The sequence below is a fragment of the Perca fluviatilis genome, chromosome 19, assembly GCF_010015445.1.
Source record: "Perca fluviatilis chromosome 19, GENO_Pfluv_1.0, whole genome shotgun sequence".
NCBI classification, from domain to species: Eukaryota; Metazoa; Chordata; class Actinopteri; order Perciformes; family Percidae; genus Perca; species Perca fluviatilis.
Window position 1 is genome coordinate 28,287,227 of NC_053130.1, and position 17,762 is coordinate 28,304,988.

The 17,762-nt window shown below is 42.2% G+C and overlaps 1 protein-coding gene across 1 annotated transcript; it reads left to right on the forward strand.

The window, feature by feature from the left end:
• Positions 1-6,978: 6,978 nt before the first annotated feature.
• On the forward strand, positions 6,979-15,107 carry ccnj (cyclin J). Its single transcript, XM_039782996.1, has 6 exons — positions 6,979-7,122; positions 7,349-7,438; positions 10,457-10,667; positions 11,090-11,389; positions 13,330-13,489; positions 14,072-15,107. The coding sequence occupies exons 2-6, from the start codon at positions 7,370-7,372 to the stop codon at positions 14,433-14,435; spliced, it is 1,104 nt and encodes a 367-aa protein (XP_039638930.1). The 5' UTR covers positions 6,979-7,122; positions 7,349-7,369; the 3' UTR covers positions 14,436-15,107.
• Positions 15,108-17,762: the final 2,655 nt, after the last annotated feature.

The window sequence follows — 17,762 nt, forward strand, 5'->3', positions numbered from 1 at the left end:
ACAAGAATTTTTTTTAAAATATATACAAGTTGGGAATAAAAATGTAAAACTACTTCACTAGTATTGATAAAGATGTAAATAAACCTATTGTGCAAGTTGCACTTAGTGCAGTTGCGATGTCTATGAGTCTTATCTAACACTCAGTGATGAAGTGTTAAAATGTTTTATTGCCTGTGGTAGGAATGATTTCTTGTAGCAGTCCATGCGACATCAAAGCTGTCGGAGCCTCTTAGAGAAGGTGCTCCTCTGTTGGACCAGCGTGGGGTGGAGAGGGTGGTCGGGGTTATCCATGATAGATTACAGTTTGTTCAGTGACCTCCTCTTCACCACAGCTTCAAATGTGTCCTGTTTGCAGCCAATAACGGAGCCAGTCTTCCTGAGCAGTTTGTTCAGTCTGTTAAGTCTGTTTGATATATATATATATATATATATATATATATACCAGTATTCCCAAACTTTTACATGTCAAGGACCCCTAAACTGACCCCAACTAGACCACGGACACCCATGGAAGATTTCGTCCCAGGGTCTGCCATTGGATAGGAGTTTTGCTTTCAGATCTTTTATTACAGAAAGTGTATGAAACCCATGACCAAAATAGTCATGCATTATGTCATTGTGTTACTTATGGATGGAGTTATAGGGAAAATAAATTATTCCCCTTTTGGCTGGGGGCCCCCTTTAAGGACCCCACTTTGAAAACCACTGATACAGATGATCAGTGTCCCTCTGCACCAAATTGAGGTGGTGGGGTAACATGGGGCATTAGATTAGTTCATTTGCTTTTGAAAGGCAGAGAAGCCATTGTAATATTGATGTCACTTTAACCTATTTGGGTCAAATTGAACTGTGCTGTGCTGCTGGGGTAAACTGCCCTACTTTGAATGCATACTACCAAAATGACTCAATAAATTGTTTTGTCAACGTGAAACTTAACATGCGGGCGTACTGGTTATAGTATATATGCCAAAATACGTGATTTCAATTCTTGTTACACTAGATGTCAACATTGCTCTCATAGCAGTGTACCCAGACCCAAATGCATGCTAACACTCATGCACCCATGTTCAGGGTTTTTCCAATTACTTAATTTCTTGCATACTGATAAATTTTTACGCACCAATTTATGGTGAAAGTGTCTTTATATATGTGAAGGAAAACACAAAATTCCAAATGTAAAAGGAAAAGGAAAAGGATCAACTGCACCAAAACATGGAATTGGACAACTATTTACCGGGTCTACAAGGAGTTCTCAACCGGTTATGAAACTGTCTAAATGTATTACTGATGCCATATACAAGAGAGAGGGCGTTGACTGCTGGAAGTCAAAGACGTTAGGCACTTGGGATTTTCCTTTGGCGCTGGCTAAAACCTATTTGGGGGGTGCCAACAATTCCTCTATGCAGGAAAACCCCTGATGTCTTTTTCTTTGCCTTTTGTTCAGATTTGCACAATATTCCATACATTTAAGACACAACACTTGTGGATTTGCTTACTGTGAATTCCAGTTCTTTCTAAAACTATTTTGTCACTTTCGTACTTCATGACAGAGAGGGACTAAACCGATACATTTCCAGCAACATTATAGCCTCTAACCCGCAGGGATGCTCAGCGTGCCTCAGGGCTAATGCAATAGAGCATGGAAAACAGGGATAGTGACAGATGGGGTTTCTGTCAATGCGATGTACAAATATCAGTCCAAAACAAATAGGATATCTTTGACCTAACACTTGAAAACCTTGCCTCAGTTTATCTCCAGGATAATCATTATTTAAAGGTCCCATGACATGCTGCTTTATGGATGCTTTTACATAGGCCTTAGTGGTCCCCTAATACTGTACCTGAAGTCTCTTTTATATAGGCCTTAGTGGTCCCCTAATACTGTATCTGAAGTCTCTTTTATATAGACCTTAGTGGTCCCCTAATACTGTATCTGAAGTCTCTTTTATATAGGCCTCAGTGGTCCCCTAATACTGTATCTGAAGTCTCTTTTATATAGACCTTAGTGGTCCCCTAATACTGTATCTGAAGTCTCTTTTATATAGACCTTAGTGGTCCCCTAATACTGTATCTGAAGTCTCTTTTATATAGGCCTCAGTGGTCCCCTAATACTGTATCTGAAGTCTCTTTTATATAGACCTTAGTGGTCCCCTAATATTGTATCTGAAGTCTCTTTTATATAGACCTTAGTGGTCCCCTAATACTGTATCTGAAGTCTCTTTTATATAGGCCTCAGTGGTCCCCTAATACTGTATCTGAAGTCTCTTTTATATAGACCTTAGTGGTCCCCTAATACTGTATCTGAAGTCTCTTTTATATAGACCTTAGTGGTCCCCTAATACTGTATCTGAAGTCTCTTTATATAGGCCTCAGTGGTCCCCTAATACTGTATCTGAAGTCTCTTTATATAGACCTTAGTGGTCCCCTAATATTGTATCTGAAGTCTCTTTTATATAGGCCTTAGTGGTCCCCTAATACTGTATCTGAAGTCTCTTTTATATAGACCTTAGTGGTCCCCTAATACTGTATCTGAAGTCTCTTTTATATAGACCTTAGTGGTCCCCTAATACTGTATCTGAAGTCTCTTTTATATAGCCTAGTGGTCCCTAATACTGTATCTGAAGTCTCTTTTATATAGACCTTAGTGGTCCCCTAATACTGTATCTGAAGTCTCTTTTATATAGACCTTAGTGGTCCCCTAATACTGTATCTGAAGTCTCTTTTATATAGACCTTAGTGGTCCCCTAATACTGTATCTGAAGTCTCTTTCCCGAAATTCAGCCTTGGTACAGAATTAAGGCTCTTATATACTAGACGCAGCGCAGCTGGCGCGCGCAAATGTGACGTCATGGGATCGCCGTGACTATTTATACCCACACTGGTGCTCGCGACACTAGTTATGATCTTCTCCTGAACAGAGGTGGCGGTAATAAGCAAAGGCTACCGACGTTGCTCTTTCTACGGACTAGAAGAAGAAGAACAAGGTAAACAACGGCAGAACTGGCAGCAGCATTGACGTCAATGCTTCGATTTGATTCGATGACCTACTTCGTCGGATCAAGCCTTTCATTTGCCATAAAAGAACTCATCTTAACCCAGTAAGTTTACAAGAGAGATTTGCAGTCACTCTGAGAGTCTCTGAGAGACTCTGGCATCCGGTTGTTGGCGAACTCGTTCAGGCATCCTGTTACCGCTTTGTCGCGCGCCACTGAAAAAAAAAGAGCCGTGCATGACCTCTGCTCGCGCGCCATAAATCCGGGCGCGCCAGCAGGATATTACATAATTTTGACATCACGATACCGTACGTTTTACAGCCACTAGAGCCAGTCCCACAATGAGCTTTCCTTAGGATGTGCCATTTCTGTGTCTGTAGCTATTGAGGAGGAAAGAGGGGGGGCAAAGTGGAGGGTGGGGGTGTGGCCTTGACCAACTGCCACTTTGCTCGTTTGAAAGCCATGATGTCTCTCTCTTTCTCATGGGTGGAGAGAAGGGGAGGTAACCTTTCCCCTTATGACGTCATAAAGGGAAGATTCCAGATCGGCCCACCTGAGCTTTCATTTTCTCAAAGGCAGAGCAGGATACCCAGGGCTCGGTTTACACCTATCACCATTTCTAGCCACTGGGGGACCAATCCAGCATTATTTATTTTACATTTTAATCAAAGAAGATAAATGGCACTTTCACGTCAAGTGTGATGTAGCTGTGGGTAAATCCCTGTCATTAACCATGAATATCATATCCTACAATATATTACTTAAAATCAAATCAAAGAGAATATATGTTAAGTATTTTTCCATAGATTTGATTTCCACATTGTTTTAATCGTCGTGTTGTCCTGGGGTCATTCTGACCCCAAATGGAATCTTTTATGCTCTGCTCTTAATGAGTAAAATTAATTTGAAGTAATTTGATTGAATTATGGGTGTTTTACTGAATTTAATAACTTCTGTTGTCCTCTGGGGTCAAAAAGACCCCCCAGCACAAAGTGGTGCAGTGGAGCAAATTGTCACACCATACTGCTCGCCAAAACATCTTTGATCATGGATGTTTGATGTGTGGGGTCAAGCAATGGTTACGGCAACAACAAAAACAACAAAGCAGGTCTTTTCTCACAGGTGTTGGGGCATTTCGCATTTTAGTCTGAGAGAGACCGGCAGCACAGTGAGGAGGCCAAAGCTCTATACTGCACAGGAGGCTTGCGAGATATTTTTTAATATAAAAGAAAAGAAAGACCAGGAGGACAATGCTGAACATAATGAGGATGAATCAACTGATGAGGAGGATTCAGGGTCAGAAGAGGAGGAAAATAATGATGAGGTGATAGATCCAACATACAGACCGCATGCTACGTTTTCCTCTGAAGAAGCCCCCACATGGCCTGCTGCAGAAATGGAAGATGAGTATGAATTGAAGGAAATTGATGAACTTGATGATGAGGTAGATCTGAAGCTGAAATGGAAGTGTCAGAAGTGGAGGACTGCATCTATTATGATGAAGAGGAAGAATCAACGGATGAGGTAGAATCTGAAGCTAAAATGGTACAAGTGTCAGAAGTGGAGGACTGCATCTATTATGATGAAGATAAAGAATCAACTGATGAGAAAGAATCTGAGGAAGAGGACCCAGCTGAGATAGAAGAATATTTCCAGTCAAAGGATGAAACATTGATCTGGTCTTCCATCCCTCCCAGTGACGGATGACGCATGTTAACAGCAGAGAGAGAGACAAGCCACCGTGGTCCAACTGCATATGTGAATTGATGACATAAAGTCCTTACATTTCAAATTGAATAAAGAAATGGTGTTAATGTGTTTGAATGAAGTTGTTATCAAAGGTGTAACACAGAATTATCCACCAAATATTCTTTAAATAACAGTAAAACCATATGGGGTCAATTTTGACCCCAGAGGACAACAGGTGTGATTATGGGCTGCCATTAAAAAAATTTAAATGATTCAAAAACAGCATCCTCACTAAACTTTGAAATATACCACTCTGTGATAAGTGAAATAGTCAAAATAATATTAAGTCAAAATAATTCATAGTTTCATTTTATTTTTACTCAAAAACAGGGTATACTTTTATGTAAACAAGATCTATTGGCTCTAAATTCCAAAACGAAGGGGAAAATGTGTAGTAATGGGTTGAACTGAAGTAAGACAGTGTAACACAGAATTGATTGACAATGTATACTGTATGCTTTAAATAACCAGACAGGGTCATTTTTGACCCCAGAGGACAAAAGGTTTAAGGCATTCAGGAGGACATTACGAGGGTTTAAAAGTCCCAAAATGTCCCAGCTCACGTTGACCTGGCTAATGTCAGCATTATAAAAAAGTTAAAGTCAGGTAAGAGTTAACCCTTTATGTATGTAGTTCCTATTTTTGTGTGCTGCAAATGTGCAGCAAAGTGTTAAAGATATCTTACATGCTACAAAATGACATTTACTGTGACCTAGTCTGTCCAAAAATTATGCCTGTTTTTCTGTTTTATTATTATCAGGAATGGCAATCTATAAATGGCATGGAGGCCTCTTGCGTTTTAAGTGGTGAATGTGAACGTTATAAATCCCTCTACACAGTTTACTTTTTTTTTAAAGGTCCCATGACATGAAAATTTCACTTTATGAGATTTTTTAACATTAATATGCATTCCCCCAGCCTGCATATGGTCCCCCAGTGGCTAGAAATGGTGATAGGTGTAAACCGAGCCCTGGGTATCCTGCTCTGCCTTTGAGAAAATGAAAGCTCAGATGGGCCGATCTGGAATCTTCTCCTTATGAGGTCATAAGGAGCGAGGTTACCTCCCCTTCTCTGCTTTGCCCGCCAAGAGAATTTGGCCCACCCATGAGAAAGAGAGAGACATCATGGCTTCAAACGAGAAAAGTGGCAGTTGGTCAAGGCCACACCCCCACCCTCCACCTTGCCCCCCCCTCTCCTCAATAGCTACAGACACAGAAATGGCACATCCTAAGGAAAGCTCATTGTGGGACTGGCTCTAGTGGCTGTAATTCTGCACCAAGGCTGAATTTCAAGAAAGAGACTTCAGATACAGTATTAGGGGACTACTAAGGTCTATATAAAAGAGACTTCAGATACAGTATCAGGGGACCACTAAGGCCTATATAAAAGCATCCACAGAGCACCATGTCATGGGACCTTTAAATAGTCATTGCCACGTCACCACGAGTTCTGCATTGACAAGGACACTGTATTTCTCACAAAATCTAGAAAGATTTATTGGAAGCTTTATTGCAAGATCATCTGTAAATGTGGTCAATCGGGCCAGTGTTCTATCAAAACGTTGCACTTTGCCACAAGCTGGTGCAAACCTAACAGTTAATACTGGAATTAGTGCACAAAGTAAAGGTTACCACTGAATTGCTGTGTTTTCAAATAATGTGTAATCTTATTGGCCAGATTTAGTAATCAGCACTTTATAATTTTGTTTTACAGTAAAATACATATGGCGTGTTTGGCATATTTTGCTGTGAAAAAGTGGATCCTTACAAATTCTAATTATATAATTCCCATTAATTGGGTATTGGCTGCATCAGGCCAGTGATTGGATGTTGACCATACTAGTGATGCCTTCAAGTGCTAATCGGAATCTCAGTACTCATCTTAAAAGTTCCCTCTGGGGGCGCCTTGGTGGCTCACCCGGTTGAGTGTTAGCCCCATGTAGCCTACAAAGTCTCAGTCCTTATCGCAGCGGCTCGGGTTCGATTCCGAATTGCGGCCCTTCCCTGTCCCCACCCCCACAACAATGAATCAAGCTCGTATGACGACGTTTGTACTTGAGTGGCATAGACAAGATTAAACCATCATAAAATCTGAAATTAATGTAGCCTTATAGCAAAAACAAAGTAGTATATGCATCTGTTTTACCACCAGCTTTGTGTTTTCCACTTGCAAAAACGCCACTTTTCGGCTCTCTGTTTATGCGAGTTGGTGTTTCCGGTAGCACTTGAAGGCAGCACCAGTGTTTTGTGAACTCGTGCTGAGCCGAACGGTCTCACACTGACTACAACGATGAGTGTGAGCAAAAGCATGTCACGGCTAGTTTGATTTGAAGTTTACTTCAGCAAAACTGCCCGTAATATTTACTACATGTGCTCATTTGGTGAGTGTCCACTTTTGAACAGTCCACACTTCTTTCATTTCCTAGTTTGGGAAAAATCCAATGAACGGCAGCTAGGCGATTGATCACGGTGCCAACCCAACTCCTGATCCGCTAGCGTCAACACTTGTATGCGGCTGTTGCCAGTTCCGATACTTGAGCTTTTTCCATGTGCGGAGCATCCTTAGCGCCAAGTGTTTGATTGTCTTTCACATGTGTTGCCTTTCAGACGTTTCCAAAGCCCTGTTAAATGGAGCTAGAGGACCAATGGTGGAAAGGACAACTCGCTGCAGATATATACAAGGCGCTACGATACAAAGTGAGTCGGACACTAAATAACTGTAGTGATGGCTGGCTGCCACAGTAGACAGATGAAACAATCATGGAAAAACGGTACTTTTAAGGGATTTTTTTTATCTCGTGTCAATGCTTGGATTACGTGCGTAACACACTTCTTTGTTTCAGGCTATTTTACTTATCGTCTTCAAGTACTGGCAATGCGAGACTCACGTTAGCCATCCACTAAATTTGTGTTTTTATTTTCTTATTGGATGTCTGTGTTTTGCGTGTGTGTTAGAGCAGTGACGTCAGTTCTCCTTTTTTTTTTTTTTTTTTTTTTTAAATAATTTACCTGATTTGAAGTATTTTTTTTTAATCCAAATAGGCCTACCCCCCTGAATAGCCCAAAACATTTCTGGTGGAAAAAAAGACTAGGTATATTTAAAGGTACAGCACAGTGCTGCGCCATCAGTGTCTGATTTACTAGGATAAACCACAACAGCCTTGTTCCTGAAACACACTTAAATGCCAGCCTACATTTTAAATGTTTAGAATCCATCAATAAACTGATTCGTTATTATAGTATGATTATTTAAGGAATTATGCATAAAAAAAAGGTACCCCTAGGGGTAGTACTAGTACGGCGGATGCCAGTTAAACCAATTAAAAATGATATATTAGTCCTAGGCATTTCTTAAATATAAGCTATGCATAACATCAGTGTGAGAATGTGTGCAAATGACAGGTTGAACTCTCACCGCTCATATCTCCCTGCATCAAACGGCTGAATTAAAAGGGTTTAATGTCTTTAGGCTGGCCCATAAGTGTAGAGGGGGGGGGGGAAGAGGTAGATTTGTCCCCCTCCAAAAAAAATATGAAAGACAACCCACTGCCAACAAGAGGTAAAAAATAATCATTCAGGGGGATCAAATGCACGGAAAACAATAATTGTGTCTACTTCTGCTACCTTGGGGGGGGGGGGTTAAGGACCAACAGGACGGTGAAAAATATGGATGTGATTTCTTGTGATTTTAAATGTCTTTTCTGTAGATTTAAACTTAAAAGGCGCTTATGGATTTGTTGTTGACTGTTGAGATGTACAGAACATGATTCCTGTGTTTTGAATGAGCAGAAAGGTTTTTAACAATGCAGCAGAATAATAATTTCCTTTTCATAAATAAAGACACTTGCACTATAAATTGTTGCCTAAAAACGTGCTGGAATGCAGGAAATAAAGTGTCAAAATGTTCTGGGGGATGACCCCCCCCCCCACACCCTCCAGTTATTCGTGTCACCCTCAATTTCGAAACAAAAGCTATGCCCTTGGGCTGGCCGGCCATCTGTGTAACCGATTACAAATGTTGTAATGAAGTCTTTTTATGCTTTAATATTTTATGCAGAAAGTTACTTCCTTTAGGATAATCCTCACAGAATGCAATTGGAAATGCAGTGTCTACTCAAGAAATGTGTACTTTTAGCCTTTTTGCCCATTTCAACTCGACGATTGTTCATCGGGACTAAATGTTTTCACCTGTCCATCTGCTGTTAATGTTTACATCGAAATGAATATAATACATTTAAATGTGTGCTTTTAAAGTTAGCTTAACCACAACAAATCACATATTACAATCACAACAATGCCAGTTAAACGGATAAAAAAAAAATCTGGCGATCGGTTGGTCCTAGTCATTTCTTACATATATGCATAACCTAAACATTTCTGATAAGGATGCGTCAGTCCCACCCTCCCGAAGTACCAAAATGATAAGAATTGAGAATAAAAATAACAGTTCATATCCTCTCTAAATGTGTTTAAGAGCAATTTACCAACCAACCGTTGAACAAGCAGAACATAAACTTGAAAATGAGCGCTAATCTCATGTTTTATCTCTAAATTCCGGCTGTACCGGACTCTCCCGGTGATTTATTTAAATATGTTTTGAACCAGCTTTGTTAATTGGGGTTTCATTTACTCAAGCATAATATACATTTTCTTTCTTAAATTGTCAGAAATAACAGGAAAATGCATAGATTTCTAGTAATGGAGTCATTGCCTTTTACTGTACGTGGTCCAAACGCCCCGCAGTTTGCGTGAAAATATAGACCTGGCGTAGACTGGGTAAACCCAGCCCGATCTGCCGGCGGTTTGATTCCGCCCTGCAGCTCAGGCTGGAAACCTGTATGTTTATCTATCCTGCTTCTGTTACAAATCTGCGGGGACAAATCACAAAATGGCTTATCCACCTGGCGCGCTATTGGCGGGTTTAACACGATGACGATAGAGAAGCGACGGCAAGCAGCTTTTTGTTTACCTTCAGCGTGGCGGCCACCGAAGCGCAGCAACCCGTTGACGCCGCTGTCGCTGCTACGTCCCCCGGATCGTTGGTCTGATTGGTTGAAGGACTATCCAGTTGCGTACGGAGTCATTTGAACTATGCCCGTTGTGCAGTAGAAAATACAGAGCAGGCTCCCCAGACTAATGTTCAATCTTAAAAGATTGAGCTTGGTCTGGTGATAGCCAGACTAGACCTGGCGCGTTATCTTTAGCGGAGCGGAGCAGAGAGCTGCTTCACCCCCACGCGCAGCTGGTGGAATATCAAGCATCGACTTAAATGGCAGCGATTGCTCGCTGGGCCCCGCGGCGCACCCGGAAAAGCAGCGCAGATGCGCCCAGTGGAAAATAGGGGTTATGGAATTCTTTTATCCACGGAACTTAAATCCCAAACAGAACTAAAAGTGTTTATCACAAAAGCACAAATCATGGCTTAAACAACAATAGAGATGTGAGCACTAATGGTGTCCCTTAGCGACACAATTTTTATGTGAATTTTATTTTATTTATTTTTCTTTCTGTATTTTCTGAGAACTTTATAGACTGTTTTGTTGTTGTTTTTGTAAAAACTTGCCCAGGGACAAGGACTGCAAATAAGCGGAGGCTAGACGTCCTTAAACACCTTGCATCTTTTGACATCTGGTTGTGATAATGTTCTAGGTATTGTCCCCTGATGAATAAAACCATCAAATAAATCAATTCTCAAACACCATGCGTGTCTTACAGGAGCTGGAGTTGCCGTCCTACAAAGGCCAGTCCCCTCAGCTCAACCTGAGACGATACTTTGCTGACCTCGTCGCCATCGTCAGCAACCGCTTCAGGCTGTGTCCCGCCGCCAGACACCTGGCCGTCTACCTCCTGGACCTCTTCATGGACCGCTATGATGTCACGGTGCAGCAGCTCCACATGGTCTCGCTGTCATGTCTTCTGTTGGCCAGTAAGTCTGTAGTCTCGCATTGCCAGACCTTCCTCCACGGTGCTGCGGTGGAGGGTCTGGCTAGTCCACACAGCATGCCGGGATGGGAGAAAAACGCGCTCTGGTTTATTGGCATTTCTTAAAAGCAATCGCGAAGTGTAGGACGCAGGTACGATGCCACTCCGAAATGGCCTCGGGAAGGAACTTGTTTTGGCGGAACGTGTGTACGTTCAAAAGTAGTTTTAGTCGTGCAACAGAAAACTCCGATTGGACAGATAGTCTAGCTAGATGTCTGGATTTACCCTGCAGAGATCTGAGGAGCAGTTAACCATAGTCCTCATAGATCCACCAGAGTTTAGAATTCCAACACAAAGAAATGAAACCTCTTCGATATAGACTAGTCTGTATGGTGGGATGCTTTTGCAACTGTTAACTTATTGCAGGTAAATTTGAGGAAAGGGAGGACCGGGTGCCCAAGCTGGAGACCCTGAACAGCCTGGGCTGCATGAGCTCCATGAACCTGGTCCTGACCAAGCAGGGTTTACTTCACATGGAGCTGCTCCTGCTGGAGACCTTCCAGTGGAACCTGTACCTGCCGACAGCCGCGCATTTCATAGAATACTACCTGTCTATTGCCGTCCACGAGGGAGACCTCCACGATGGCTGGCCTATGACCTGCCTGGAGAAGACCAAACTATTCATGGCCAAGTATGCTGATTACTTCCTGGAGGTTTCCTTGCAGGGTAAGTTGCATTTTACGCACACAATATACTAGCTTTTTAACAATTTAACAAAACGGCATTGTTTACATACTTGCCTGCGTACTTTGCGTGTACCTGGAGGATAAATGTATATCCACTAGGGCAGAGATCTTCAACAGGGGGTCTGGGACCCTTAGGGGGTCCTAAGAGTTACTGCAGGGGGGCCCCAAGTTATTGTTTTTCTTCTTTTTTTTTCTTTTATAAGTTTGAGAAGTTAATGTCTGATTTTATTTATTTATATATATATATATATATATACACACACATACACACACACACACTAGCTTGCAGTTTGGTAACCTCAGCTCATACTCCCTATACAGGACGTGATTTGGGTCGTGGGTGATTTTGAGACCCTGTTTCCTCACCGCCTCCTCAAAGAGCTCCTGAAGAGGAGTTGGTGGCATTTGGCCAATTATTTTTCCAGCCCTTTTTATCAAGTTTTGGAGCTGTGATTTTAATTTAATGGACAGATTACCGAACCAAGCCATAATGCCATAACGAACAATAGATTCAATGGCTGCCTTGTAAAACAGTAGCAGTAGATATCTTTGTCCACTCCATGAACTCTAAGTCGTCTTATTTTTTAATTTACACTGATGAAGGTAACCACTAAGGTAGCCATCCATCCATCCATTAAAGGTGCAGTAGGTAAGCCTTATAAAACTAACTTTCTGTCATATTTGCTGAACCTGACCCTATGTTCCAGTAGAACTACATGAAGCAGGTCATTTAAAAGAAAATCCGGCTCCTCTGGCACCATCTACAGCCTGTAATTCTTTCCAAAAATCCACAGCTCCCCGTTGTCCCTTTACCATACCTAGAGATTGGCATGGTTTTATGTCGGTTAGCCTAATAGCTGGTTTGATTTGCATTGAGAGATGATTTTATGGCAAGTAACCCATGCCAATCTCTATGTATGGTGAAGGGTATGTGATGATGTGGGGGGGCTATTTTAATTCCAAAGGCCAAAGGAACTTTATCAGGATGCATAGTATCCTGGATCCATGTAATAACTGGCCTTTAAAAATAAAAATCTGCCTGCCTCTTTGGGAATTTAACATAGGGGTGTCCTCACTTTTGTTGCCAGCGGTTTAGACATTAATGGCTGTGTGTTGAGTTATTTTGAGGGGACTGCACATTTACACTGTTATACAAGCTGTACACTTAATACTTATTAATAATTATAGTAATTTCTTCAGTGTTGTCCCATTAAAAGAGATAATGAAATATTTACTAAAATGTGAGGGGTGTACTCACTTTTGTGAGATACTGTATGTCGCAGCTTTCGCAATGTGTTTATTGTGCCTCTTATTATGCCAGATATTGCAATGACGATTTAAAAAAAAATATAAAATATATATATATATATATATATATATATATATATATATATTTATTGTGCAGCCTTATTACTGTGTTTTTGCGTGTGGAGCTGGACTGGGAAGAAGAGATGCAAGATGTGATCTGTTTCTCTTGAAAATAACAGAATACCCTGAAAGAGTGTCTTTAATTTGTAAGAGACTTGAAGAGATTGGTACAACACGTTGATCCATATGTTGTATGTACACAATGTGCAATATGCATACTCTGCTGTAATTTTCTGTGGAGAGCCTGCAGTAGGATTTTTTGGTTTTGTTTGAGATATTGGGTATGAATGTTGTTGTTAGGTGGCTAGAGGCAGAGTTTGCACCACTGTACCCACCAGTGTTACTGTATAATTTAGCTACAGACCAAAAAAAGTATTGTATTTATTTGAGCCAAATTACCTCAGAAGTATTGAATGTAAAATACCTCATTGCCTATAGTCTTTAATAAGTTAAGGGCAGTTACAAAAAGGGACTTAAGTTGGTTTGTGGTTGAGATTAGAGATTTTTCGCTGCATGTGGTGATGGGGTGCTGTTTTCTCTCTCTCCCCTCAGATCATGTGTTTTTGTGTTTTGCCCCCTCGCTGGTGTCTGCTGCGTGTGTGGCCACCTCCCGCCTCATCCTCCACCTGTCCCCTACATGGCCGCCCCGACTGCAACGCCTCACAGGCTACACATGGGAGAACCTGGTCCCATGTGCCGAGAAACTCCTCATGTGCGTATCCGTCCGTAGCTCAGTCGACGCTGAGTTAACGTACACGCTCATGACAGCGAATATAAATGGATGGATAGTGACGACACCAGGGGCATGGATAGAAGGGGGGCACAGGGTGGCACCCGAAAGATGAGTGTTGTGAATCTGACAATTGTGATATCCATTGGATCAGAGTAATGTCACTTGGCTGCCTGTTCTGTCAGTATTCCCAGCCCTTGTCACATGAACAATTCATGTTTGTTTATTCATCAGAATTACATTAAGATCTATCCCATATTTCAATGCAGATTTTTTTATGCTGTACGCAGATTTTCTATGCCCCCCCGCCCTGCCTGACTGAATTTTGGTCCCCCCCTACCCCCCCGTGCCACCCCAGTTTAAAAAAATCCTGGAATCGCCCCTGGAATCGCCCCTGGAAAACACATCCATGCTGCCACATTACACAAGTACAATAGGATCTCACACACTAGCTTATACATTTCACACTACGCATTCAACAAGAGACACGTGTCAACCTCACAGCACATAATCTTTTCACAAATCGGCACTGCAACTCTTTGTTCCCTTTTTTTTTTCTTGCAGTGCACATGATGGTGACGTCAAAGAGGCCAACAAGCAGAAGTGCCAGCAGCCCAGCCAGCAGCAGCAGCAGCAGCAACAACAGCAACAGGGCCAGACGGTGTACCACGGTTCAGGCCAGACAGCCACTGTGGCCCAGTACCTGCACTGGCCCTGCGTGCAGTATCCCCAGCAGGCTCCGCAGCCGGGCCTGGCCCCTAACCACAGGCCTGCCTCCTACCTCAGCCACTCCACCACCAGCCTGCAGACTCCTAACGGCAACACCCAGGCCATCGCCGCCCTACAGGATCCAAAGTCCAGCATTACTAACCGGGCTTACCAAGTCAGCATGCACTACACCTGCGCTGCTCCGTGCTTTGACAGATAATGGGTTTTTCAGGGTGCAGTAATTTTTTTGGGGGGGGAAGAAGAGATGCAAGATGTGATCTGTTTCTCTTGAAAATAACAGAATACCCTGAAAGAGTGTTTTTAATTTGTAAGAGACTTGATGAGATTGGTACAACACGTTGATCCATATGTTGTATGTACACAATGTGCAATATGCATACTCTGCTGTAATTTTCTGTGGAGAGCCTGCAGTAGGATTTTTTGGTTTTGTTTGAGATATTGGGTATGAATGTTGTTGTTAGGTGGCTAGAGGCAGAGTTTGCACCACTGTACCCACCAGTGTTACTGTATAATTTAGCTACAGACCAAAAAAAGTCTTGTATTTATTTGAGCCAAATTACCTCAGAAGTATTGAATGTAAAATACCTCATTGCCTATAGTCTTTAATAAGTTAAGGGCAGTTACAAAAAGGGACTTAAGTTGGTTTGTGGTTGAGATTAGAGAGCACAGTTTATGTAGGTGTTCTGTACCTCGAACTTTTCAGTTTTTTTTTGTTGAGTGTCATTTCTAAAACTTAAAGGAAAAAATACTTCTGTAGATGTCACAATTTATGTGCAGAGAAAATTGTTGCTCTTCTGAGGATTCCAGTCAGTGCTGTGCACTTTGATGATGATAGTTTTAAATAAAAAAAAAACTGTTAGTTTAACTGAGATTTTTGTCCTGTTGATTTCTTTGATAATGCCTCAAAAGCTGTTCTGGTTTAAAATGTTATCATATAATTCTACCACTCCACTGAAATCCTTTAGACATGGTGATTGAGGACAGCCTAGTCAAAACAGGATGTGCTGCAGTAACTTCATCTTTCTAGTGTCTTTTAAGTGTCTCAATTGGCCGTTAATGTTATGTTGCAGCTTGTTTCGCAGCTCCCGACTGCAGCGGTTTTGCTTAATACTAAAATAAAAAAATTTCCCATCATAGCATAGACATAAAAACGTAGTAAAATAGGGTGCAGGTTGAAAAATACCAAAGTTATCATTCAAGTTTAGAAAAAGATTGTGGTTTTTGTTATTGCCAGACCTTCCTACACAGCGCTGCGAAGGAGGGTCTGGCTAGTCCACACAGCATTCTGGGATGGGAGGATAACGTGCTCTGGTTTATTGGCATTTCTTTAAACTACTCACAATTTTGTTGGGCGTCGCTGAGCGCTGGACTCAATGACGTTGCCGCTGCAATATAGCTTCGGGAAGGAACTTATTTTGGTGGAACGTGTACGTTCAAAAGTTGTTTTAGTCGTGCAACAGAAAACTGATTGGACAGATAGTCTAGCTAGATGTCTGGATTTAACCTGCAGAGATCCGAGGAGCAGTTTGTAGTATTTGTCGAGATATAATAACACACGCAGACACGGAGCCAAAATGAGTGCCGTTTACTTCCTCGTTCAGTACAGATACAGAAGCCCAAGACGAGAGTTGCCCATACTATTACCGTATTTACTCTAATACACTCTCAATACCATTACCGTATTTACTCTAGTACTGATACTATCATTACCGTACCGCATTAACTACTACACTCCTCCTCCCTAGATTTTAACCTATGACAAGAAGACTAAATAACTGAACTGTTATCGCTATTCTTGTAAACCTAATATGCAGTGCTAAATTTATACCACATCTACAACTTCATTAACATAGCAGTAAGCACCTGAACATGAATAATGTATTCATAACTCATCTCTACAGGAACACTTATACCCCTTTTCCACCAACAAGAACCAGGTGGTGGTTCAGAGTTAGAGCTAGTGTCGGTTCGGAGTTGGTTCGACTGACAAGCCTCCAAAGAACCGGTTTGCTTTTCCACAAGCTAAAGAGCCAGCACAGAGCCAGTTCTTACGTCACTATATACGTCTCATCTTTCCCAGCAACGTTAGCGCGGCGGCACCAAACACAAACGCACCATCAACAATGGCGGACGTTGCTTTGCTATTGATGTTCATGGCTTTGTGGACCTACATCGGCATCCAAACTCAGCGGATCCAACGTTTTTTCTTTTTTTTTCTTTTTTTATTAAAAAAAAAAAACATTTTCCCCTTCTGACCACTGCTATTGTTGTTTAATCACGTCCATCGTGTTTATCTGCTAATTCAAAAATGGCGGTCACAAGTTTCTGTTCGTCTTGTTGGTCACGGTAACCCAGCCCCCAGCCGCTGACGTAAGCGGTTCTTACTTCTGGCCCAGCAATGATTTGGTGCTACTTAAGAACCACTTCTACTGGTTCGGAGTTGGTGCTTTGGTGGTCGAAAAATAAAGAACCGATTTGAAACTAGGCTCTGGCTCCAAACCAGCACCAGCTCTGCCTTGGTGGAAAAGGGGTAAAAGAGATTCAGTCTTGTTGGTGCTGTCCGCTGCCTTTCTGGATAGCAGCGCTCTTGTTGCACTTCCTGAGATGGACCAGCAGCAACATTTTCTAGCTCTGTACTTTCTGCTGGATCCTCACAGCCTGTTGAGCACTCCAAGAAATCCTCGTCATCCCTTCTGCTTGGTGAATGTGAAGCTCCGTTGGACGCAGGATGGTAGGGTGGTGATAGCACATGGCGGACTCCATTATTCTTGAGAAACTGCTCAAACTCAGCTGATGTAAATGGAGGCCCATTATCTGACACCAACACCTTTGGTAGGCCATACGATGCAAATAGGGTTCTGAGAAGATGTGCAGTCTTCTCCGCTGTTGTCTACTGAGTAGGCATGACTTCTAGCCACTTTGAATAGACATCTACTACCAGCAGGTAGTGCTGCTTATTGATCTCAGCGAAATCAACATGTATTCTTTCCCACGGTGAAGTAACCCATGACCAAGGATGGAGGGGTGCTACTGCCGACCTGTTCAGGGTGATCTCACATGCAGCACACTGACCCACAAAGTTCTCTATCTCTTGATCCAGTCCAGGCCACCACAGTAAACTTCGGGCTAATGCCTTCCTTCGTGTTATTCCAGGATGTCCATCATGTACATCAACAGTCTCCGTCTGAACTTTGGTGGTATAACGACCCTCGACCCCCAGAGAATACATCCCTGGTCTGTAGATAACTGGTCATTCCTCCAACGGTTTAAGATCTGGATTAGGCACAAACTTTGGCCATCCTGACAATGTCAGATCGAGAACTTTGGTAAGGATTGGGTCATGTCTTGTCTCTTCAGCAATGTCTTTTGCTGAAACAGGCAGCTCATCAACATGTGAGACACAGAGTACTCCACCTTCATCTGTAACGTCATCAGTGTTGTGCTCGCATGGAAGACGTGACAATGCATCTGCATTGGCGTGGTCACTGGATCATCTGTACTGAATGTCATAATCGTACGCCAATAG

Coding starts and splice junctions, on each gene's coding strand:
- ccnj (XM_039782996.1), top strand. CDS start 7,370: ATGGAGCTAGAGGACCAATGGTGGAAAGGACAACTCGCTGCAGATATA. Junction 10,668..11,089: donor GTCATGTCTTCTGTTGGCCA/GTAAGTCTGTAG, acceptor AACTTATTGCAG/GTAAATTTGAGGAAAGGGAG. Junction 13,490..14,071: donor TGTGCCGAGAAACTCCTCAT/GTGCGTATCCGT, acceptor TTTTTCTTGCAG/TGCACATGATGGTGACGTCA.